General features: G+C 47.9%; 1 protein-coding gene across 4 annotated transcripts in view; it reads left to right on the forward strand.

Annotated features, from left to right (window-relative positions):
• The window catches only part of LOC123769351 (potassium voltage-gated channel subfamily KQT member 1), an 874235-nt gene that overhangs the window by 664148 nt on the left and 184132 nt on the right, over window positions 1-25955 (forward strand). For all 4 annotated transcript variants that reach the window (XR_011223844.1, XM_069309856.1, XM_069309857.1 and 1 more), the window contains one exon: window positions 6806-6937. Coding sequence is in view for 3 of the 4 variants with exons in the window: in XM_069309856.1 (XP_069165957.1) it covers window positions 6806-6937 (132 nt within the window). In the remaining variant the exon portion in view is untranslated. The remainder of the gene's footprint in view (window positions 1-6805; window positions 6938-25955) is intronic.

Here is a 25955-nt window from a genome sequence, read left to right on the forward strand (position 1 = left end):
CCTTCGCAGTCACTTGTCCTTCAATAGAATTCTTGGTGAATCGGATACTTTTCATATCATTTGCCTTATGGGCTTCTGTTCTCATATTGGCATCCTTGGTTATACAGTATTTAGCGCCCTCTGATTATTCCACACATTTGATGGTGCTACATAGCCTCTCCGGTTTGACGCCTTCTTTTGATAATTACTTTAGGTTGGCCTACATATACCCATTCCAGTGTTCACACAACTCTGTTCCCTTCCTCTTTCGATTTTGAAGAGACTTTCCTTCCTGATAACAGAGGGACCCATTTCCAAATCAGGGTTCTGGAGTAGTGATCCCAGTGCCTGGGCTTCCTGCAGGGTCATTCCCTGCAGACCCTGGGAAACCCCAGGGGGTTTGGTGGTCAAGGGGATATCCCCCACTGAACCCACCCTTGCCTTGCATGAGTTCGAGGGCTGTACATTGTTTGTGCCACATGGTGATGCTCATACCTTCTGCCTCCTCCATGCAGCCTGTTTGAGTCTGCGACACCTTTTACCCTGAGTTGTGTGGAACTTGTTCCCTGCATGTTACTCGCCTAACAAACCCTTGAGGTGATGATCAAGGTTTTCAGGCAGCAACTGCTTTACGCTTGAGGTTTTCTGTTTTACAGCAGTCTAGAATCTGGGCCCAGTGTGATGCCCCAGAACTACCTCGGCTGGTGTTTAAGGACTCGGATTAGGAGGTGTTGGTTAATTCAACCGTGGTTCCATCCACACCTCGTCTTCCTTCTTCCCTGTGATATGCACTCTCTCTGATCTTCCTCCCCTTACTTTTGGCTTGAAGGATCTGAGGATTTCGGGGTTGGGGCATGATGTAGCTCGGGATGTGACTTGGTCATGTCTGAGGTTTGCCTCATCCAACTTGGGGACAGAGGCAGTTGAGCATGATGATTCCACAGAGACTTCTGGGTCTTTTTTTCAGCCAACCCAACCTTTAAAGCCTTTTCCTTGGACTCCACTTCTCTTTCCCAGGTTGTGGGCATGACTGTTCTGCCCCAAAGCTCAAAACTGGGTTTTTTGGGGCTTGGGGGTTGAACATGGGGCCTTAGGGGTCCCATTTAATCCTTCATGGACTCTTGTGCCTTCTGTGGAGGGTCTTCTGTTGCAGGGTATGGGGTTTTCATATCCCCCTTTCCCTTTCCTGTATGAGTTTGATATGGGGACAGCTTACCCCAGGATTTGTTTATGGGTGCTATTGGGTTCCTTGGATTCATCCTTCCAGAGGTTTCCAACCTCCCCAGGTAGAAATCCAGGACTCTCTCTCTGCGTACTGTACCTCCTGCGTGACCCATATTTCACCTCGGTAAAGGATCGGGATCTTTTCAATTCAGTTCTTTTTCTCCTTATTGGATGCGTTATGAGATTCCGGCATCGTCCTGGCTGGCAGACAACTGTTTGCTTTTTGTAGTGTTTGGTGGTCCCTCTTGTTTGAGTGGTGTGAGGCTTCGTTTGTGTTATAGGGGTTTCTAGGAGAAGGAAAGGGAACTATCAGGAGAAAGTGGCAAGCCATTATGACTATATAGCACTTGGAAGGGGGTCAGGATAAGGATTTGGGAAGAGACAGAGGGAATGTGTCTTGTTGCACTTGTTGAGCACCATTCTACAAGTGGTGCCCAACCACTTGGATGGTCGGGGATTGAATGCCGACCTGCAGGAAGCGAGGCAGTCACTCTACCGTCAAGGCCAAGTGGTTGGACTTTTCTTTCTGGGGGAGTTCTTTTGTTATGTTTGGACAAAGGTTGCAATTTTCACCAGATTGTGGTCCGTTTTGTTTCGTCTATCTTTCTCGGTGCCCTCCCCGGTCGATGGCACTTATGACATACTGTACTTTAAATGTAATGTGCTCATAGGCCATTGCTCCTTGTGCTTCTCTGAGGGGACCAGGTTCTGGCTTGTGGTTCCCGGCAGGCACAAAGACTCCTGTGACTGATGACCCCAAACTAATATAGCACATATCAGTTGAGATAGCTTCAGGGAGCCTCTGGAGCTCACCCAGGAAATGGCATTTCATTAGATTCAATGCTGGTGTTTTAATGAAAGATTCTCATTAAGGTATGCATCGAAAGCATTTTCATAGTAGGTGAGGTGATAACTTGCATCTTTCCCTAGGCATGTATGTGGCATGACCAATTTTTTAAGGTCACCAGTGCAAACTGCAATTAAATACAGCCAAGCCCTTTTGTCTATTTTTTATTGTATGCAGGATAATGCTCAAAGATACTCATACACATGGATGAAGTCATACAAATTTTTCCTGTTTTGTCTTCTTTTTCATACGAGTACTTTGAGATTATATTGATATTGTCACTATTATGCCTACTTACAAAGACAAAAGGATGGTACATACATATATACATACATACATACATACATACATACATACATACATACATACATACATACATACATACATACAATGGAAGCAGAGTACAGTAGAACAGTGGATAGTTAGGTACATTTCTGAGCTGGTCGCTCATTTGTTCTCTGACAATATTGTGGTTTCTCTGCGACATTTGGTAATTCTAACCTGGGTCAGTGCAATGTTCCATCACCCAACACAGCAGATACTTTTCTGTATGGCAGTCATAAGAAAATGATGGGCAACACTGGAGAATTCTCAATCCAGTCCAGAATGACCATCAGAAGGTACATTCCTCTACACTTAGAAACCTCCTCCAATCAACTTATGAACTTAAATACCATCCAGTATATCCAATACCATTTAGTATTGCTCTGCTACTGCATCCAGCTAACTAGTTGCCTGCCAGACCACCACCACCATCATTAACAGAATTGTGAAGTCAAGTGATGCACTATTGCGCATAAGTGGTGTTGTGACCTAGCGAACCTGAACAGTTCATGTGCAGTGCAAGTGACTAATTCAGAAAAGATCCCTAGGCATTTTTTTTAACACTTTCCCTGGCCTGGCGGGCCAGTCGCATCGCACCACAAGGTAGGCTGGGCGTTGCCGATGACCACAACCCAATGTTACTCTTTCACTCATAATATTTTTATTTATTAATAAGAATAATAACAAATTAATGGAGGACAGCGTTGATGTCATCCCCCAAAACTGCGTGTATTGTTTTGATGACTGCAATAAACATCATCAGGACATCATTAATAAGAAAGTAACAATGGGCCATCTAAGTATTGTATTAATTTACATTCTTGGAAAGCCACTAACATGAATGTGTTGAGGATTTGCATCTCGAGGAGTGGGCCAGGTTCTGGCGTTGCTCCCCAGTAGACCTATAGAACTCCATGGCTGATGGGACGTAGTAGATGCTACCATATCAGTATATACCCAGTGTGTCCCTCAAAAAGTGTATATACACTTTGAATAATTATAAAGTCAGTTTTTATTAAAATAAATTTCATTTTTAAAATATAATAGAATCTACAGACATTGTTTAGTTGTTTTGTCAAAGCCTGTTTTCAAACTGATGTTTGTTCTTGTCCAGGCACTGTTGCTAGCACAGAGCAATGGAATCGCAAATATTGAGAACCATTTTGTTTGGTATTTGAGTGCATTCTTGTTCAGTGGCTATTCTCTGTTTAGTGACTGATGCTGGTTTTGTAGCATAGACTCTCTTTTTTTTTTTTTAAGTATCCCATAAAAAAATATCTTGGTGTACTCACCTAGTTGTGCTTTTGGGGGTCAAACTCTTGCTCTTCAGTCCCACCTCTCAACTGTTAGTCAACTGGTGTACAGATTCCTGAGTACTGGGCACTATCATATCTACATTTGAAACTGTGTATGGAGTCTGCCTCTACCACATCACTGCTTAATGCATTCCATCTGTTAACTACTCTGACACTGAAAAAGTTCTTTCTAATGTCCCCAAAGGTGTGAGGTCTAGTGAACGTGGAGGGTGTTCTATGAAATCCCTTTGTTCAATCCACCTGTTTGGCAAGATCTCATCAAGGTAGGCTCTTACATCACAATGACAGTGTGGGGGTATGATATCTCTTGATGATTTCAGGGATCAGTGTGCCCGTGGCCTGGTCTCGGACCAGGCCTCCTGGTTACTGGCTTGATCAATCAGGCTGTTCGATAGAGCTGCTCACAGCCTGACATATGAGTCATAGCCTGGTTGATCAGATATCGTTTTAAGGTGCTTGTCGAGCTCTCTTTTGAACACTGCAAGAGGTCGGCCAGCTATGCCCTGAATGTGTAAGGGAAGAGTGTTGAAAAGTCTTGGGCCTTTGATGTTGATTAAGGTCAGGTGCCCCATCTTGCTGAAAATTAAATCTAAAAAGAAATATCAATTCAGCTATTAGTTGTTAAAGTGTGTGTAAACTTTTTTGGGACACCCTGTTCTATATAGCTTCAGGGAGCCACTGGGGCTCACCCACTGATTGGCATTCCATTACGTTTAACGCTGGTTTTTTATCAAGGGCTGTATCGATTAAGTCAAGTGCATTACTTAATTCAGATGTCTAGTTTATATTTTGAAGTACATCTAGGAGGTTGCATACTTCTATTTTGCTGTGTAGTCTAAAGCTTAATTTCTTGCTATCTAATGATGTTTCACTTATGTTTGGTATGAGGAAGGTAGGATAGTAATCATTTGTTCTGTCAGCAATTATGCCAGAGGTTAGAAGGTCTGTTATGTAAGTCCAGAAGTGGTCCATAGTTAAGCAGATATTGGAGTGATTTAAGTGAGTTTGGTGACTCCAAGTATTAGCATATACTGTAGTAGTTTGTGAATAAGTGTATGAAAAAGGACTTAGTAAAACTAAATTAAACATTGTAATACTTAGGAAAGTGAAGCAGAAAGTGAAGAGAAGCTAAAAATAAAATAATTGTTTCTGTTACTGAGAATATGGGAATGGTTGGGGTACATAGTCTTAATTCGTAGATGGATACCACAAAAGTTAAAAGCATCTTTAAATGGATAACAAGATTGATATTATCTAGATCAAATAATTATGGTCTTTGGACTTTTAAAGCTTGTCTCAAAAATGAACTATTTAAATGAAAGGTAGAGAGTTTTTGAAGACCAACTTATATAAGTTGGACATTTGGACATCATCTCTTGTATAATAAACATTTTACAGTGTAAAACATACAGTTTTCAAAATTAACTCAAGTTTTAAAACTTTCTAAAAATGCATAGGTATGTTTATTTTAAGGGAACGGTGGTAGAGAGGGGAGGATCGAGTGTTATATATGTACTCATCTAGTTGTGCTTGTGAGGGTTGAGCTTTGGCTCTAGTCCTACCTCTCAACTGTCAATCAACTACCTTATGTGCAGTAATGTACTTGTACCTTACAAAATTTATATCCTGTAGTTTGAATCTTCTTTACTATAAAGTCCTACTAGATGTATATACGTGTATAGGCCTCTCTCTCTTTTTATTATGATATTCTTTCTTGAACTCGTACCCATTGTGTAGTTAGGTGTTTATACGTGATATGTTATCTTCTGAATAATTGAAAGGCTGTCAACTTAAGTAACATCCTTTTGATGTGATAGTTTTTGTATTTGCCAATGTCCTTGTGCCAACTGCTTCTGTGTGCTGCTGCTTAAAGTAAGAAACCACATCTAGAAAAATATAAAAATGAAATCCATCTATAAATTTGAATTGAATCCATTATATGTAATATGCAATTTTAATGTACAAAAACAAAGTGGCTGTCTGTATCAGAGCAATTATTTGTTTAGTTAACGCAAATTATTATTAATATAAATTAGTTAATTTAAGAATTTGTTTATTTGTATTGAGCATGAAGGTCATAAAAAGTGGATTTTTTTTTTTTGTCACATTCAAAACAGCCTTTGTTTTAGTACTCATAGGAAGTGCCAATGTTTCCTCTTCTTCTTCATGCACCAATTTCCTTTGCCAAGATTGTTTATCACCAGCCCCCGAGACGACTTCTTCCAGTAATGTATTCCTTCTTCCCATAGTCTGTCCTAGGGCATATTTGGGCTACCTTATGCTAGTTTCAGGTTGAGCAGTCACCAGGGAGCATGGGAGACGCATGTTTATATATTATAACTGGGGGTTTTATAACCTGTCATATTTTACAATTATCTTGAAATTCTTCTTAGAATTCATAAATTTTTCTATATAATTTTTTTTTTTGCAATAATAGCTCAATTTTGGTTCTCTTCACTATGCTTGAAGTCATCAATCGTGCATCTCCCAACTCCAAATTTTACTGATGACTCTTTAACACTGTTCTTTCTTTTACAGGGTGCACCATTCTTCCTCCATGACATTTGGGAGAAAAACCACCCCAGATAAAAAGAGCATGGAACTCTTGATAGAAAAAATAATGTTCAATCTTTTATATTACATGTTTTTAGCTGAATTTTTTTTTTTGTACAGCAAAGAAACCCCTATGTTAATTCTTAAAACTCCTAAATCTCATGACTTGACTCTGAGATCCTGGCTTTTTGAGCAGAGACCCAGCTGGGTTGAAGTGTGTTTCACACATGCAGACCCAAATGGAAGTGCTTTTGGTAGTCTGAGCAGGAGGGTGTAAATATGTCAAATCTAGTTTTTAAACTCGACAAATAAAATATATGCTCATCTTGTTTTATATTAAAATTTGTTTCAAGATTTGTAGCTCATTATTTATCATGTGCAACAATTAATAGTGTATAGTGTGGATTACAAGCTGCATAATTTCTGTTCATCAAATAATCTCGGTCAGTTAACAGTGATTCTCATCGACTGTATTTGACTTTTTCCATCAAGTGTTTATGGTAAATACTGTAGATATTAAAGATAATGCTTATTATGGTTAATAAAGTTTTCCCCCTTACAGCTTCAAACACAATGCATCATTTGTTACAAGACTACCCACGATACGTCGTCATAGAAATGTCCATTCACCTTCAATCAAAAATAGACACACAGACTCCAATCATGCACTAGAAAATCTTGTTAATTCCAATAGGTAAGTAAAAAACTTTTTTTTTTTATAAAAATATTGTTTATTTATAAAAGGAAATGTCTGGCTAAATACATTATTTCTGGGAGGAGCCCCGTCGGCTTCCCGGAGCTATCCCAGGCTGATATGCTAATGTCAGACTTTGGCATCAGTCATGTGTATGGAGTTCTTAGGCCTACCGGGGACCACGGCCAGAACCGGGCCCCCTCAGAGAGGCAAGGGGAGCAATGGCCTATAGAAGCCCCCGTGTGGTTGGAAGCATTCTATGTCTGCCATCGACCGGAACAGGCACCCAGAAAGGTAAGGGCCTCAAAACAAACCCCTATTCTGGTTAAAATTGCTACCAAAAGCCGAACTAGTGGATAGAACTCCCCAACCGAAAACAAGCAAACTAGTGTGACGTCACACACCGCCGCGCAGCTGTCTGCGCAGCTCCCTCCCTCCCCGGGAGGGGGAAGGGGGAGCCCCAGACCCCCCACGCCAGCTACCCACACCTCAGTTCTTGAGGCTGATGCTATAGGCAATGGTCGTGTGCTCTGGCTCCAGTGTCGCTACTGCACTGTGCTTTGCGTGTGGTGTTGGTTTTGTGGGTGCGAGAGCCAGGAGTTATCTTCAGTACTCGGGCTGCATGCGCCTAGGGCTACCTTCCCTAGGTGCCCTGTAAGTACTGCCCTTGGGGCTTGGGGCCACCTTCCACAGGCTCCTCGGGGTCTGCCTCTGCTGGTCCGTTTTACCTTTCAGTTTTTCGGCCGCCTGTTGGGCTCTTGGGTGTTCTGTTCTCCCTTGTTACCGGCAGGTAAGAGGCAGTTTGCACTGGTAGGGGTGCAGGGTGCTGCTCAGCTTGTATTCCCGACATCGCGGCCGGCTCTGTTCCTTGGGGTTCGCTGTCCTCTTGCGGGGTTTTGTTTTTCTTTTTGTTTTTGCCTGGTGGGGGGTTCTGTCATTTTATTCAGTTTGTTTTTGCCCTTCCACTGTTCTCCTCGGTGGCGCCCCCTGCTAGGTCCCCGTGAGTGTACACGTCCCTGGGGTTCAGCTATAGAAGTTTGCTTGGTAGTTTTGGGCGCCGGTTTGCAGCACCCTGCCTGGGACTACCTGAGCGCGAGTCCTCTTAAAGTAAACGCTCAGGACCCTGGGAATCCCCTAGGGGGCGCGTGGGTTCGATGGATGTGACCCCGGAGTCCCCACTCGCTGTGTGCGAGTTTGAGGGTTGCTCGGTCCCCTTGTCTCAGGGTGACCCTCATTGTTTTTGCCTCTGCCACGCTGCCTGTTGGGTCGGTGATACTTTCGACCCTGAGTCCTGTGAGTGTTGCTGCTTGCTTGTGACTCGATTTACCCAATCCTCTGATGATTCTATTTGGGTACAGGCGGCGCGTGCGTTGCAGTCTAGGTTTCGTCTGTTGCAACGCGCTCAGTTGGTTGCTCACCCGGATGCCCCGGGGCTGCCCCGCTTTGCTTTTCGAGACCCGGACTTGGGGGTGGGGGTCGCTTCGATCCTGGTTCAGTCCGCACCTCCTCGTCCTTCCCCTTCTGTTCGTTCTGGTCCCCCCCCCCCCTGCTTCCGGCCCTGAAGCGTCTGAGGGTTTCGGGGTCGGAGCAGGGGTTACTTGATCTCGAGACTCGGGCAGCTTCGGGGGGTGCCCCTTCCGGGGGGGCGGCAGAGGCATTCGAGTGTTGTCTCCCGGCCGAAGCTTCTGGGTCTGACCAGTGGCCCCCCCCTTCCTCCAGCTTTTCTGGCTGCTCCGTCCTTGTCTTGTGGGGTCGGGGCTTGGGGAGAGGACTCGGCCTCGGGTCCTGTGGTGAAGGACCTCGAGGCGGGGGAGGGGCTGACTTGAGGGCCTTGGGCCCCGCTGGACCCCGCCTGGGTTTTTCTTCCCTCTGAGCGGGGCTTATTGTTACAAGGAGTGGGGTTTTCTTTTCCCCCCTCTGCGTACGAGTTGGATTTGGTGTCAGCCCCTCCCCGGGTTCGGTTCCGTGTTCCCCCGGGTACGTCGGTTCCGTCCTTCCGGAGGTTTTCGGCTTATCGCATCCAACCTGGTGTGGTGTGAGCGGCCTTTGCAGCTTACCTCCTGCGTGACCCGGATTATGCCTCGGAAATGGATCCGTCCGCATTCAGGTTTGGGACTTCGTTCCCTTTCTGGCTCCGTTACGAGGTTCCGGAGTCGTCCTGGCTAGCAGACTGCCCTTTGTTTGTTCTGGATTCCTGGCATTCCTTCTGTCGTTCCCGCACACTGGAGTGGCGGGAAGCTTCCACGGTGCTTCAGGTTTTCCTGGGGGGCGAGCTTGAGTACCTGAATGAGTGCTTGTTTGCCCCTGTCCTTCCCCGCAATGTGGGCGTTATTCAGCTGCATGTGCAGGTTCCCTCCCTTTCGGCGGCACTCGTTGCGGAGGACGTGCGCGCCCGGGGCCTTTTGGCTTCGGCCTTGCGGTTCTTTTCCCTCCTGGAGCTGTCCTGGCAGGGCAGGTTTCTTCCCCTGCACTCTGTTGAGTCGTCTTGGAGTGGGTACGCTTGGGCGTCGTTGAAACGACATCGTCCCTCAGATGGGTTTCCCGTCTGTTTCCGGTTCCGAAACGGGACTGCGCGGACCTGCGGTTCATTCTGGACTTGTCCCGTCTGAACCCCTGGTTTCATTGCCCCTCCTTTCGGATGACTACGCTGTCTCAGGTTCGGCTCCTCTTGGAGCCGGGAGCTTGGATGGTGTCCCTGGACCTCCGGGACGCTTATTGGCATGTCCCGATTCATCCACGGTTCAGGGACTGTCTCGGTTTTGTTGTGGGGCGTCTGAGTTACCGCTTTCGTTGTCTCCCGTTCGGGTTGAACCTGGCACCTCGCGTGTTCACGCGTCTTGCACGGGTTGTGGTGGCTCGTTTGCGTCTCCTAGGTGTTCGGGTGTTGGCCTACCTCGACGACTGGCTGGTTTGGGCTCCCAGCCAGTCAGCTTGCTTGCTAGCCAGGGATTTGGTTCTTTCCCAGCTCGCCGAGTTCGGGTTCTTGGTGAACTGGAGGAAGTCCCATCTGGTTCCCTCTCAGGTTCGGACTTGGTTTCAGGCGCTGGCTGCTGGCCGAACCCGAGGGTTTTCCCGCGGCTTCGCCTCTTTCAGCAGATCGGGCCGGTATGTCACGTGGCTGGTTCGATCTTCTCCTCGAGTCTTCGCGTATGGTTTTTTTGACTCGAGTCTATCATCATCTCTATGGTGATCAGGTGGTCTTCTTGTTGGTGTCCCACCTGAGGGCTTCTTCTCTGCGGCAGTATGAAGTTTCCTGGCGGTCCTTCCGTTTCTTTTTGCGTCTTCGTCGTGTTAGTTCCTTGTCTGTTCGGGTGGTCTTGTCCTTCCTCTCGTGGTTGTTTCAGGACCGTCATCTTATGCCTAACACTCTCGCTTCGTATCGTGCGGCGCTGGCGGAGCCGCTTCAGCTTGCTTTCGGTATCGATGTTACGTCTGCGCCGTTTCGCAAGCTGTCTCGTGCATTGTTTCACCTCCGGCCTGCTCATGCGTCGCCTGAGCCGTCCTGGTCTTTGGACAGAGTGCTCACTTTCCTTTCGTCTCCTCGTTTCGTTGTGGCCCCTTCGGTACAGGATTGTTTTTCCAAGGCACTTTTCTTGTTGGCTTTGGCCTCTGGGGGTCGGGTAGGGGAGCGTCATGCTCTCCTCCGGCACAGGGGTTTCTGCTCTTTTGGTCGTGGTGATTGTTTTGTTCGTTTGCAGCCGTCTCCTTCTTTTCTGGCGAAGAATGAGACTGCTGCATTCCGGAGGGGTCCATGGGTGGTTGATGCTTGGTTGGTCAGGCCGGGGGTGCATCATGTTTTGTGTACGGTTGTGGCGCTTCGCCGTTATATGCGCGCCACGGCTTCTGTGTCCGGGGACGCGCTGTGGGTTGATCCGGTTTCCCTTCTTCCCTGTTCGCGGGTTTGGGTCTCCCAGGTCGTCTGCAGGGTTATAAAGTCCAGCCAGCCTGTGGTCTATCCCCGTGCCCATGACGTTCGTAAGTTCGCGGCTCTTGCTGCCGTCTTTGGGAATATGTCTTGGTCTGATATTCGGGCGCAGGGATTTTGGCGGTCGAACAAGGTCCTGGCTGCTCGTTACCTTGTGAATGTCCCTGGGCCCCGTCGGGCCTGTGTTGCTTTGGGTCGGCGGTTGCAGCCAGTTGTCTCGGCTTCGAGTTGAGGAGTGAGCGACGACCGCCTCCCGGGTAAGTCCCTCTTTTTTCCGTCTGTGGGTAGTTAGCTCCGGGGAGCCGATGGGGCTCCCCCCAGAAAACCAGCGTTGAATGTAATGAAACGCCATTTTCTGGGTGAGTCCCGGAGGCTCCCCGGCATCCCTCCCTCCCTCCGGTCGGCGTTTTTTTCGCGTTTTTGACATCCAGCCTCAAGAACTGAGGTGTGGGTAGCCGGCGTGGGGGGTCTGGGGCTCCCCCTTCCCCCTCCCGGGGAGGGGGGAGCTGCGCAGACAGCGGCGTGTGTGTGACATCACACTAGTTTGCTTGTTTTCGGTTGGGGAGTTCTATCCACTAGTTCGGCTTTTGGTAGCAATTTTAACCAGAATAGGGGTTTGTTTTGAGGCGCTTACCTTTCTGGGTGCCTGTTCCGGTCGATGGCAGACATAGAATGCTTCCAACCACACGGGGGCTTCTATAGGCCATTGCTCCCCTTGCCTCTCTGAGGGGGCCCGGTTCTGGCCGTGGTCCCCGGTAGGCCTAAGAACTCCATACACATGACTGATGCCAAAGTCTGACATTAGCATATCAGCCTGGGATAGCTCCGGGGAGCCTCCGGGACTCACCCAGAAAATGGCGTTTCATTACATTCAACGCTGGTTTATTAAATGATTATTAATCCATCATTGTTAATGTTAATCCATCATATTATTTTCAACATGGGGATTAAATGTTAGTTAGTCTTATGTTGTTTATTTATTGATGAAGACAGTTTATTGAAGGTGGTTCAAAGAAGGGAAAGTGTTGAAGAGTAGGGGAGGTGGGGAAGATTGAAGGTAGTGAATGATAGAGAATGTGGTGAAGGGCTAAGGTTGTGAAGGAAAGGAAGGGTACTGAAGGCTAGGGAAGGTGGTGATAGTTAGGGAAGGTGATGAAAGGGTAGGATGGTGGTGAAGTATAGGGAATGTGGTAAACGATAGGGAAGGTGGGGGGGAGGGAATTATCAGGGAAAGGAGCCAAGCCATTATAACAATATAAGACTTGGAATGGGTCTGGATAAGGACTTAAGATGGGATGGAGGAAAGGAATGGTGCCCAACCACCTGGACGATCAGGGATTAAACGCCAACCTGCATGAAGTGAGACCGTCGCTCTACCATCCAGCCCAAGTTCTTGGGCTGGTGGGGAAGGAGATGGAAGATAGTTAATGATTGGGAATGTGCTAAAAAGGGTAGGGAAGGTGGTAAAAGGTGGGAAAGGTGAAGGGTATAAAAAATAGTGAAGGATCAGGAAAGTGGTGAAGGATCAAGATGGTGGTGAAGGATCAAGATGGTGGTGAAGGATCAAGATGGTGAAGGATCAAGATGGTGGTGAAGGATCAGTAAGGTGATGAAGGATCAGGAAGGTGGCAAAGGATTAGGTAGGTGGAGAAGGATCAGGAAGGTGGCGAAGGATCAGGAAGGTGGCGAAGGATCAGGAAGGTGGCGAAGGATCAGGTAGGTGGTGAAGGATCAGGAAGGTGGCGAAGGATCAGGTAGGTGGAGAAGGATCAGGAAGGTGGCGAAGGATCAGGTAGGTGGTGAAGGATCAGGAAGGTGGCGAAAGATCAGGTAGGTGGCGAACAATCAGGAAGGTGGCGAAGGATCAGGAAGGTGCTGAAGGGTAGGGAAGGTAGTAAAAGGTAGGGAATGTAAAGGATCAGGAAGACGATGAAGGGTAGGGAAGGTGGGAAGAAGAGGCGAGGTGGGGAAAGATAGGGAGGGTACCAAAGGCTAACAAAGGTGGTGAAGGTTAGGGAAGGTAATGATGAAGAGGGAAGGTAATGATGATGGTTAGAGATGGTGTACTTGGCAGTGCCCAGGTAGTGAAGATAGTTATAATGATGAAGGCAGTATAATAAATATTTAGTGAAGATGATTATAGTGATGAGGGTATGAGGGTAGTGTGTAGTGAAGATGGTTATAGTGATGAAGGTAATATGTAGTGAAGAAGGTTTCAGTAATGAGAGTAGTATGTAGTGAAGATGGTTACAGTGATAAAGATCATGTGTAGTGAAGATGTGGCTTCTGTCACTCAAGCAATGCCAGGAACCTATCTCTAGTTTATTATAAAAAATACAATAGTTGTAGTAGTAGTAATATTGACAGATTTTAATATTTTTTCTTAAAAGAATGTGTTATTTTCCCATCTATTATGCTGTATATATAATTTACTGATGCAGTTCTTCATATTAGATAATTTTGTCTTTTTTTAATGAATTGGTATTTTTAGGTTAGTGATACAGTGTATGTGGGTGTCACTTGATAAATTTGTTTATAATTGTTAATGCATTTCCATACACAATACAGTTATATCTTGATTTTCTAGAACTGTTAATTCTGGACTTTCATGCATGATGCCTTTTTCTGTGGGGAGCCCCTACAACTCCCTGGAGCTATCGGACTATGTGATACATTAGACAGGGGCACTAGTCTATGGAGTTCAGCCTACCGGGAACCACGAGCCAGAACCTGGCCTCCCCTCAGAGAGGTGCAGGGAGCAATGGCCCTGGAAAACCCCCCATTGGTTGGGGATTTTCCTTATCTGCCATCGACTGGGGTTAGGCACCCAGAAAGGTAGGCATAACAAAACAAACCCCACATAGTAAGAAAATTACAATGAAAAATCGAAAAGGGAAGCAGTCCCAAGGAAACAAGCAAACATCACACTCCACCGCCACGTCGCTACTCCGCTCAGCCCTTCCTTCCCGAGAGGGGGAGGGGGGGAGCCCCTGACCTCCCCGTGCCGGTTACCTAGCACTCTAGCTTGTTTTCTAATGTGGTCCAGGTCGGACATCTTCTCTGGCCTCGAATTCCAGGGCAGTGTTTTGCCTTCGTGGCGACTTCTACGGTGGTGGTGGTGGTGTGTGTTTTGGCCAGGTATCCTCAAGAGTACCGGGGCAGCATGGGCATAGGGGCATCCTTCCCTAGGTGCCCTGTGAGTACTGCCCTTGCATTTTAGGGTTCTCTTCCCTGGTGTGTTTTTTGAACCATTTCCGTAGGGGTTTTTGCTGCTCAGCATTTACCCCGACTTTGGGGCAGTTGGGGATTCGTGGCCCTTGTTTGGCCTTGGGTAGGGAGTGGTATCATGCTGGTTGGGGCATCAAGGTGTTGTGCAGCCTGCCTACCTACTTAGTGGCCGGTTCCTGTTTCCTCTAGGGACGTTGTACTTTTGCAGGTTTTTTTTTTTGTTTTTTGTTTTTATTGTCTGGTGGGGGTCTGCTTGGTATGGCTATGGTTCCAGTTCTAATATTTTGGTGGCCCTCTGATAGGCTCCCGTGATTGTACATGTCGCAGGGGTTTCAGCGTTTTGATCTTCCCCTTGTTAGCTTTGGGTCTTACCCAGTTAGCACCACCTTGCCCGGGCTTCCCATAGCAGTCATACTACGGGCCCTAGAAAACCCTGTTGGGGCTCGGTGGACCTATGGATGCGTCTTCCGAGTTCCAGCCTACCTCGTGCAGGTTCGAAGGTTGCTGGGTGTCCTTGTCTTATTTATTTCAACGCTTTGAAGCATTTATTCAAATGCTTCGAAGCGCAAGACCGATGCATTTGGCTTTGGTCTTGCGCTTCTTTTCCCTTCTCGAGCTGTCTTCGGCCTGACTTGAGGAGGATGTGGAGGCATTGAGTGCCGAGCATTCGTCTGGTGTGCTGTCCTCTGCGGCTCGGGCATTGGCTGCACTGTTGAAGCTGTTTGTGCTTATCTTGAAGGAGGCAATGTCTCTGTTCTTTGCTTCTTGTCTCACATGCTATCAGGCTGTGCTCGCTTTCTTTGGAATCCGCTTGGGACCTGGCTCTTAGGTTTTCGTAGCTGTTTTGTTCATTGCTGTTTGCGGAGTCTGCTGTCACACAGTTTCTGCTGGTGGCTTTGTCTAGTCATCCTATGTCAGACTTGTTGGTTCTCCAGGGTGGCCATTCTCAGTCTTCTCGAAAGGGTCGTGCCAGGGCTCAGGGTTCCGCTGGTCAAGGTGGGCCAGTGGTGCAAGCTTCTGAGCAGACATTGTCTTCAGAGCCAGCGTCATCAGCGTCCAGTGTTCGTCGGCCAGCTTCTTGTAAGGGACGTCATCCCTTTCATGGTTTGCCCCGTCGATGGGGGGTAGACTCGCTCTCTTTTGCTTATGCTTGGTCCCACGATTTGTGGGGATTTTCGGTTGTCATCTTGCCTGTGGTGATGTTTGGCGGCTCCTTCCCCTTCGGGGGGTTTGGGGCTGGTGGGGCAGCTTTCTTCCCCTGCGCTTCGTCAAGTCACCTTAGAGTGGGTGCACTTGGGCGTGGTCAAAATCACATTGTCCCTCAGGTGAGTTTCCCCACCAGTTCCCAATGCCGAAAACGGCCTATGCGGGTCTGAGGTTCATTCTGGACTTGGCACATCTGAATCCCTGTATTCCTTGCCCCTCATTTCGGATGACAACTCTGTCTCAGGTCTGGGTTTTATTTGGAGCCTGGTGCCTGGATGGTGTCCCTGGACCTCAAGGATGTGTATTGGCACATTCCTATTCATCCGGGGTTCAGGGACTGGTTAAGTTTCGTGGTGGGGCATCAAGCTTACTGCTTTTGTTGCCTTCCTTTTGGCTTGAATCTGGCACCTTGCATATTCATGTGTCTTACCTGGGTCATGGTGACCTGTCTGCATCTGCTAGGGGCTCGGGTCCTGGCCTAACTCGATGACTGGCTAGTGTGGGCTCCCAGTCAGTCCACTTGTTTGCTCACCAGGGGTGTGGATCTTTCCCAGCTCGGCTGGTTCTGGTTCTTGGTGAACTGGAGGAAGTCCTATCTGGTTCCATCCCAGGTTCGGACCTGACTGGGTCTTATTTAGGACTCTCGGACCACTTCCATGTCTCTTCCTCCGGAGGCATTATTGAGGCTGCTGTCCCGCCTTCAGCTGTTTCTGGGGGGGAAGTCCATGGTCACTCAGTAGTTGCTCGAGCAGTTGAACTTCTCTGTGTTGGTCTGCTCGCTGGGTCGGGTTTGGCTCTGGCGTCAGTTCTGGTTCCTTCGGGGATGCCCGTTCCGCTTCTCTGGCGATTGCTGGGTTTGACCTCCTGGAGTCCTTGTGTCGGTTGCTGCATCGCCGGCTTCCTCTTCAGGTTTTTGTTCAGTGCCGTGGCGCTTACCCGAGTCCTCATTCGATGTGTTCACGGATGCCTCGTCTCTCGGCTGGAGCTTTGTGATCAGTGCCCACAACGCCTGCCAGGGGCAACAGGGTCTATCCTTCCGTCGGGATCATAGCATGGTGCAGGAGTTCCCCTCTCTATATGTGGCGCCCTTCCTTGACTGTGAAGCCATTGCGGTGGATGCCTTTCGGCAGGACTGGTCGAGGTGGAGTTTCCTGTACTGTACCTCTTTCCCCTGGTCCAGCTGTTACTTTGAGTCCTGGCTCGGTTGGAGACTTACCAGGGAAAAGTAGTCCTCATGGCCCCTTGGTGGTCGGCCCAGCCTTGGTTCCAGGCATTGCTTGCTTGGTGTGTGAACCCAGTACATTTTCTGCGGCTCCGTCTCTTCCAGCTCGTCGGTCTAGTCCGGTACACGGCTGGTTCGGTCTTCTCCTGCACTCTTCGCATCTCTTCTTTTTGACGCGGATTTATCATCATTTGTATGGTGATCAGGGGGCTTCATTGATGGTGTCCCACTGGAGAGCTTCATCTCGGTGACGGTGTCAAGTTTCCTGGCGTTCTTTCCGACATTTTCTCTCTCTTCGTAGGTTGTCTTCTATTTTTGTTTGGGTTGTCTTGTCCTTTCTGAAATGCCTTTTCAAGACTGTCATTTAATGCCTAGCATGTACTGTCGCCTTATTTGCGCAGCGCTGGCACAGCTGCTCTAGCTTGCATTCAGAGTTGATGTCACTTCTGCTCCGTTTCGTAAGCTTTCTCGTGCTTTGTATCACCTGTAGCCTGCTCGTGTGCTGCCTGAGCCATCCTGGTCCTTGGACAGGGTGCTCTCCTCTCTTTCCTCTCCTCGGTTTGTGGTGGCCCCTTCGGTTCAAGATTAATTTTCCAAGGCTCTGTTACTGTTGGCATTGGCCTCAGGTGGTCAGGTCAGTGAGCTTCATGCCTTCCTCCGGCGCAGGAGTTTCTGCTCTTTTGGTCCTGGTGGTCGGTTTGTTCTGTTGCAGCCGTCTTCTTTTCTGACAAAGAACGAGACAGCTGCTTTCTGGATGGGCCATTGATGCATGGTTGGTCAGGCCAAGGGTGCATCATGTATTGTGTCCGGTTGCAGCTCTTCGCCGTTATCTGCACACTTTGGCTTCGGTGACTGGGGATGCGCTTTTGGTTGATTTCCCTCATTCCCTGTTCCAGGGTTGGGTCTCCCAGGTCGTCTGCAGGGTTAATAAGTCTAGCCAGCCTGCTGTCTATCCTCGTGCCTCCTCATGCCCATGAAGTTAGGAAGTTTGCTGCTTTGGCTGCCATCTTCGGCAATATGTCCTGGGCTGACTTTCAGGTACGGGGATTTTGGAGGTCTAACAGGGTCCTGGCTGCGCGTTATCTTGTCAATGTTCCTGGTCCTAGTCATCCGTGTGTGGCTTTGGGTCGCAGGTTGCAGCCAGTTGTCTCGACTTCAAGTTGAGGAGCGAGTGTCATCCACCTCCTGGGTAAATCCCTGTTTTCCTTATCTTTGTTTATGTAGCTCCAAGGATCCATAGGGCTCATCCTTAGAAAACCAGCGTTGAATGTAATGAAACAGCATTTTCTGGGTGAGCCACAGAGGCTCCCTGACAACCTTCCCTCTCTCCGGTCGGCGGTTCCGTTTCCCTTTTGATGTTTATCCTCCAAATTGGACGACTTGGGTAAGCCGGCTCAGAGGGTCCGTGGCTCCCCCCTCCTTGGAGGAGCTGCACAGACAGGCCAGCTCAACAGTGAGGTGTGACGTTTGCCTGTTTCCTTAAGTTGTAGGGTGAGTTCTGCCTCCCTGTTCGGTTTTCAGTTGCATTTCTTACCTAGTGGGGTTTTTGTAATGCCTACCTTTTCTGAGTGCCAGCCCCGGTTGATGGTAGACATGGAATGCCCCCAACCACATGGGGATTTCTATAGGCCATTGCTCCCTTTGCCTCTCTGAGGGGGGCCAGGTTAAGACTCGTGGTACCCGGCAGGCTGAACCTCCAATTGATTGATGCCCCAGACTAATATAACACATCAGCCTGATAGCTCCAGGGAGCCTCTGGGTCTCGCCCAGAAAATGGCGTTTCATTACATTCAACGCTGTTTTTTTACATGTTACTTGCTCACACTCTAGTATAGGTAATGAAGTTCTCCACCTAACACTTCTTCTACGCAATACGTGCAGTTTGCATGAAGATTTTTCCTCCCGATGACTGCACGAGTGGTGATGATAGATGCGGCACTTTCGGTGGTGCATCAATGTAAATTTGGCAGATATTGGAAGTTATTGATGTTTTCTATTTGTGTGAGGATCTAAGAAAAATAGACATATAAGTAGAAATGGACTTATGATGGCAAAGATGAGGGGTGGTGTTAATGTTGCATCCAAATGTTGCTGTTTTATAAAAAGTGTGGATTTGTCAAGAGACAGATTGTGAGTATGTTTGGGAGTTAGTTGCAATTCAGATAAGCTAGGGTAGATTATGGTAGGGAGTTAGAGTGCATTAAGTAACATGGGGGTTAATATGTATAAGGTTAGGTTAGGTTTGGTTGGGGTAGGGTAGGTTAGGTTTGGTTGGGGTAGGGTAGTTTAAGTTTGGTTGGGGTATGTTAATTGAAGAAGGGTTGTTATGTTGTATTTCGGATTTTTATGTCTGGGATGTGAATACATTGGACTTCTTTGTAGTGCCAGTAATACACTGTGTTGAATATCTGGGAATGGTTGGAGGATGTGTCGTGGGAGAGTGTGGTTTATATGATTTTTCAGTCGAAGTGCCAGGTCGTTAGGAAGTTTGTACAGCTGAGGATTTCTCATTCCTGGTGCAAGTGGTTGAGGTTTGTGGCAAGTCTCTCCATAGAATTTTTGAGTCTGGTGTACTGTCATCTGTATGAGTTGCAGGTGGCTGGTCTTTTGGTGTCGCATTTCTGGCTTTCTTCTCGGTGACAGTACTGTATGAGGTTGCTTGGTGTTTATTTCATCATTTTCTGTCTATCTGTTGTCGGTCATTTGTGTCGATTCCAGTGGTGGCTGTTGTGGCTTTTTCTTGATTGGCAATCCATGCCTAATACTGTCGCTTCATATCAGTTGGATTTGACAGAGACCTTTTCATTGGCTTTTGAAGTCAATATTGCATGGTCTCCCTTTTGTAAATCTATCTGTGTGTTTTTTTTATATTTAGCCTGCAAAGGTAAAAAAAGTTTTACCTTGGAAGTCTTCTTGGTGGGTCCATCTAATTACCCAAAGCTACCCAAATTTACTCAAAGCTACCCAAAGCTTCCTAGCATTACTTAGGTAATGAAGAAATATGATATATTTACTCACTATATTGTTGGTGTTGAATGTAGAACATGAAAAAACATATTTTTATTCTGAAATAATATAAATTTATAACAAATTAGATGAAACGAAGTGGCATGAGAGGCCATAGGAAGTCGACAATCCAAGTGACAATGTTGTGGAGCGACTTATCCAAGATGAACAAATTATTCAAGATATATTGTTGCCTAGAGGTTATATTAAGTTATGCTTGGATAGGTTAGGTTAGGTTATGTTTGGGTAGGTTGGTTAGGTTAGGTAGGTACAGGAGGCGCATATGCCAGCAAATATTGTCGCTTGGATCGTCGACTTGCTTTGGCATCACCAGCTTCTTATTTTTGCCTAATTTCGTTATAAAATGATACTTTTTCAGAGTAAAAATATGTTTTTCATGTTCTACATTCAGTACCAACATTATAATGAATAAATATATCATTTATTCATTACTAACGTAATGCTAGGAAGTTTTGTGTAGCTTTGGGTAATTAGACGGACTCTTCTTGGTCTCTGGATCACATTCTGGAGTTTCTCACTTTTTTCTAGGGGCCCCGTCGGCTCCCCGCAGCTATCCAGGCTGATATGCTAATGTCAGACTTTGGCATCAGTCATGTGTATGGAGTTCTGTGGGCCTACCAGGGACCAGGAGCCAGAATCTGGCCCCCCTCAGAGGAGGCACGAGGAGCAATGGCCAATAGCAACCCCCATGTTGTTGGAAGCATTCTATGGATGCCATCGACCTGGTCAGGCACCCAGAAAGGTAAGCGTCCCAAAACAAACCCCCAATTCTGGTGAAAATTGTGACAAAAAGCTGAACAAGTGGATAGAACTTCCCAAACAGAAATGAGCAAACGAGTATGACGTCACACGTTGGCACTGCTGTCTGCGCAGTTCCCCCCTTCCCGGTAGGTGGAATCAGACCCCCCAGACCTCCACGCCGGAAATCCACCTCTCAGTTCTGAGGCTGATGCCATAGGCAACAGTCGTGTGCTCTGGCTCCAGTGGTTGTTTCACCACTGTACCTTTTGTGTGGTGACTGTCTTCTAGGTGGTGCGTGAGCCGGGAGTGATTCTTCAGTACTCGGGCTGCATGCGCCTAGGGTTTCCTTCCCTAGGTGCCCAGTAAGTACTGCCCATGGGGCCTGGGGCAACCTTCCACAAGTTCCTTGGATTCTGCCTCTGCCAGGCCGTTTACTGCTTGGTTTTCGACCACCCTTTGTGTGCTTGGGTGTTCTGTCTCCCTTGTTCACCTTTGGGTAGAGGGCAGTTTGCATTGGTGGGGGCACAGGGTACTGCACAGCTTGTTTTCACCCGAGTACTGAGTACTCTTCTGTTTCCGGTGGTTTCCCCTGCTTGGTCCCCATGAGTGTACACGTTCCAGGGGTTCAGTTCTTAGAAGGTTGTTTGGTAGACTAGGACGCCAGTTAGCAGTACCCTGCCTGGGCTTCCCTGAGCGTGAGTTCCGTCTTAGGACCCTGGGAATCCCCATGAGGGCGTGTGTGTCCGAGGGATGTGACCCCTGAGTCCCCCCCCTCACTTTGTGCGAGTTCGAGGGTTGCTCTGTCCCCTTGTCTCAGGGTGACTCATTGTTTTTGCCTACATCTGCTGCCTGTGGGGTCGGTGGCACCTTCGACCTGGAGTCCTGCAAGTTTCGTTGCTTGTTTGTGACTCGGTTACCCGGTCTTATGCTGGCTATGTGGGTGCAGGCAGCACGGGCATTGCACGTTGGGTTCAGGTGGTTGCAGCATGCTAGGTTGTTTGCTCCCCGGAAGCCCTGAGGCTGCCCCATTTTGGTTGTTGTGGTGGGGCTTGGGAGAGGGTGTTGGTTGCTTCGGTTTTGTTCCTTTCTTGCCTCCCTGTCTTTCACCTGTTGTGATTTCGTCTGGTCGTCCCCCTACCCTTCCTCCCTGCATCCAGATCCTTTTCGTCTGTGGGTTCAGGGTGAGGGCAGGGATTCTATGGTCTTGAAACTCGGGAGGTCTCCGGGGTTTCCTCTTCTGGGGTTGTGACGGAGGTATTCGAGCTTGTTCCTCCAGCCGGGTTGTATGAGTCTGCCAGTGGGCTCCTTTCCTTAGTAATTTTCCAATTGCCCCGGCATTTTCTTGTGAGGCTGGGTCTTTGGGGGGACGGCTCGGCCGTGGAGGTTCCCGGTTTGGGGAGGGGGGGATGACTTGGGGGGGGGGGGGCCTCGAGCCCCGTTGGTTCCCGCCGGGGTTTTCTACCCTCTGAGTGGGATTTGCAGTTATGGGAAGTGGGGTTTTCCTTCCCCCTCTGAGTACGAGTTGTTGGGCATTGGCCCCTCCCCGGGTTCGGATCCTTGTCCCTTCGGGTCCGTTTGGTTCCGTCCTATCGGTGGGTACTTTTCTCCATTCTACCTCCTTTTCTCTGGGACTGGACTTCTCTGTCATGTCGGGGTCATGTTCCCTTATTATTGGGGTTCTGCATGATTTTTGGTCTCGGGTGCGACTGTACCTTTATGAGCCTTCGTGACTTGTTTACTTCTGTAAGATCTCAGGGGTTCGGGAAGGTCTTCGATTCTTCCCACATTATTGGAACTTCTGTCGTTTTCCGGTGAGGCTTACCTCCAGTCCTTTTTAGACTCGTTGGACCTCTTCTGTGCTGCTTCTTGGTTTTTTTATACTGTCTTGTTCTTTTGTCATTACATCTTCTCTCCGTGCTCTGTCTAGGCACTGCTAATATTTTTGCAATACTCCTTGTTGGCGCCCTCCCCGCTGGGCGGGGTTGTGCGGTTCAGACCTCGTGCATCCTGCGCATGCGCCGTGGAAGTTTTTGTTATGGACAGTGTACACAAATGCTGGTGTTCCACATCCGTGCTTCGCTTTTCTCGCTCCTCTCGTCTCTCCAGTCCGTGCCCTGTAGATGCTGGGGGTGTTCTGGATTTCGCTATGGGGTGGATGCTGGGTTTCCCTTGCATATGGGTGTGGGGCGCCTCATTCGCCTCTACCCTACTCTTATCCTACAGGTGCAGCTTTGGGCTTCTTCCTCTGGCAGCTCTCCCAAGATCTTCTCGGCTATGTCATGTTGTGACACATGCGTGCCTACATTCTGCAGGTGAGTTTATGCGGTCTGGCGTCTCTTTCGGCCAGGCGCTGGTTCGTGGTTTTTGGATATGAATATAAGAACATAAGAACTAAGGTGACTGCAGAGGGCCTATTGGCCCGTACACGGCAGTTTCTATTTATACCCATCCAGGCCCACTCATATACTTGTCCATCACATGCTTGAGCCAATCAAGGGGGTATAATGATGGAGGTGAATGTTATGGGGTAAATGTTAGACTGGGTCAGGCTGTTATGAAGTGACATTTTGTTGTAGCTTTGATACTGGGGATCCGTGTTGGGGATTGGTTGTGGTGTTTTGTTTGGCCCTGGCGTGTTTCTTCCTGGGGCCTTCCTTATTCGTCTATGTTGTTTGTTACACAGTGGATCACGGCCCAGTTTTTCGTGGTCTTATCTGGGTCACTCATTCCTTGCCCGTCTTGCAGTGCCTGGCTTAGCCCTCCATATACATTGGATTCTCTGTGCTCACCTAGTTGTCCTTACCTAGCTGTACTTGCGGGGGTTGAGCTGTTGCTCTTTGGTCCCGCTTCTCTGCTGTCATTCGCCTGGCAGCAGGCGAATGACACGGCTTCTATGTTGTTGGTCGTGTCCCTTTCGTTCCCGTTGCTGCCTGTCTTCCTCGTTCCTCATCTTCCTTCTACACTCGTGTCCCTCACTGCTGGTGCTGAGGCTGTTTTTCTAGTAAATATGGCTTGTTCTCCAGTATCCGCTTCAGGTTGATTGACCTGCCGGGGTAATATGTGAGGGGTGGTTGGATTGTTTTGCATGTTTGTAACTCATCGGGCTTGATGTCTGCAAGAAGCCCTGTAGAAGTTAGTTTACACTTGTTTGTGTTGTGGTAACCAAGTGTCAAGGGATGTAATAGTTCTGATGTTACCTCGCCATTCTCGTTACACATTGTTGTATGGTTTAGTATGTGCTTCTTGGCTCGCCTACTGCTGCCTTGCAGTTACCTTGCAGGGTTTCCGGGGCTTAGCGTCCTCGCGGCCTGGTCACCCAGGCTGCTTGACGTGACTACGCGCATCCTGACTTATTACTTACAGCCTGGTTAACCACTTAACTGCGCCAACCGAGTATTCTCAGTCGACGGGAAACTGCACCAACCGAGAAAACTCTTTTTGATTTTTCCGTACCCATTCTAAATGTGTGCGAGGTTGGTTGTGTACGAAATGGACTCTTAGGACCTCCAGTGAGTGGCAGCCATCTTGGAAAAAAATCCCAGAATACCCTAGGGCTTCTGGCTGGGTTAGTACTGAATGAGCAACCATGAGTGGCACACGCACCTCTGACTCCCAAACAGCTGTCCGACGTGGTGTTGAAAAATTGTGCTCTGTCAGTGAAATTCAAACCTTATTGTTTGAAGAACATAAGGGTCATAACATTGGTGAAGCTAGGCCCAATAAGGACCTAACACAAAGGACGGATGCAAGTTATACAACACCTATGAGGACGTTACAGCGAGCGTATCCAATTGCAGCTCTGAGCGCCACTCTGGCCCACCTATGCTATCTCCAATTTATTTAGATGATACATAGATGAATCATTTTCTGCATTCAGTGATGATGCATCTGATACAAGTAGCATAGATGAACAGTGTTAGCAGCTTCCATGGTGGTGTTTTCCATAGATAATTTAAAAAATAGCTGAATCTCTTCTTGACTGACGGACACTCTTTGAGGCTAGCTGAATCTTTTCCTATGTGGGACCATACAAAGCGATCTTTTCACGACTACCTTACAAATTCATCTTTTCCTGTAATCTTTTCAAGACTACCTTATGTTTTACAAGCTTGGCTACATACCACCTATGGGTACTAATGCCAAGGGTGTACGTGAGTGCATTATTTGCAAGCACACAGAACGAAGAAACAGGAAGTGAAATCTATCTGTACCTGGTGCAACGAGAGCGAAGTCGCACTGTGTACCAGGGACTACTTCATTGATTATTACTCACTTCCATAGTACTAAGTGTGCAGTACAGTGTGTTTTTGTGTAAATAGTGTGTGAAACGGTACATATTGTAATTTTAGTGAATTTTTAACAAGTAATATTTCGACAATAAACATATATAGTGGACACATTACTGACACATGTATCACAGTTCTGTGGAACATTATGAACGTTCTACTGTATACATATTGTAAAGGACACAAATATGCATCATATACGATAAAGAAACAGATAAAACCGCATTGGAAATACATAAACAAATAATTGAAAATATATCTGTGGCAACACTCGGTGCTTGAATGGCCCACGCAACTGTATCTGGGCGACTCACCCATGGGCGTCCAGCCCCGATGATGTCACAGAGCAACTTGTCTACGTCCCCACAGCCAAAATAAGTGGAATTTGGTATTTATTTTTACATAGAGATGTTCAGGGAAGGGAATTTATCATTTTACGAAGAAAAACAAATTTTGGGGGAACACTTTATTTCATGCGCACGGGGGGAATTTCACAATAAACTCAGCGCAGCATGGTGGTTAATCAGGTATCCTTTGGAGGTGCTTATCCAGTTCTCTCTTGGTCACTGTGAAGGGTCGGCCTGTTTTGCCCCCTATGTGTCGTGGAGGCATGTTGAACAGTCTCGGGCCTCTGATGTTGCTGGGGTTCTCTCTGAGAGACTAGGTTCTACTTTATCAATGTTCAGTTCCCTGCTTTTGCACCGCCCCTATGCTTGGTTTTTCCTGGCTTGCCAGGTTTCAGTTCCTGGTTTCCTGGCTTACCCTGCCAGTTGACATTTTCTGGATCTCGCGGTGCCACTTCTCACGAGTCTCTCATCAGAACCAGTGTCTCCGATCTCCTGACAAGCTTACTAGCATTGGGAAGTGTTTTGTATGGTAGACGTTCCTTCTCATTCCTTGCCGGCTTGGGTTCCGGCTCTGCTTGGTCGGTGGTCGCACCCGAGGTTTTCCCGCAGCTCCGCCTCTTACTATGCTTGATCGATCCATGGCGGTGCTGGTTCAGTTCTGCCTCGAGTATCTCACCTTCTGTTGGTGGTCAGGTGGCTTCGTTGATGGTGTCCCAACTGCATGCTTCGTCTTGGCGGCGGTGTGGGGTTTTCTTTGGCGGTCCTTCGTGTTTCTTTCTGTCCCTTCGTCAGTTTGCTATATTTTCTTGGCGTGGTCTGGTCCTTCTCCTGTGGAGGTTTAGGGCCGTCATCTTGTCACATACTGTCGCCTTGTCTCGTGCGGCTCTGGCGGAGCCGTTCCAGGTTGCTTCGGTTTTGGAAGTTGCCTCAGCAACGTCTCTGGCGTGGTTCATCTCTGGCCTGCTCTTGCGCCGCTTGAGCCGTCCTGGTTCTTGGATTGCGTGCTCTTTTCTCTTCTCCTCGGTTTGTGGTAGCC

Source organism: Procambarus clarkii, chromosome 66, assembly GCF_040958095.1.
Source record: "Procambarus clarkii isolate CNS0578487 chromosome 66, FALCON_Pclarkii_2.0, whole genome shotgun sequence".
Taxonomy (NCBI): Eukaryota; Metazoa; Arthropoda; class Malacostraca; order Decapoda; family Cambaridae; genus Procambarus; species Procambarus clarkii.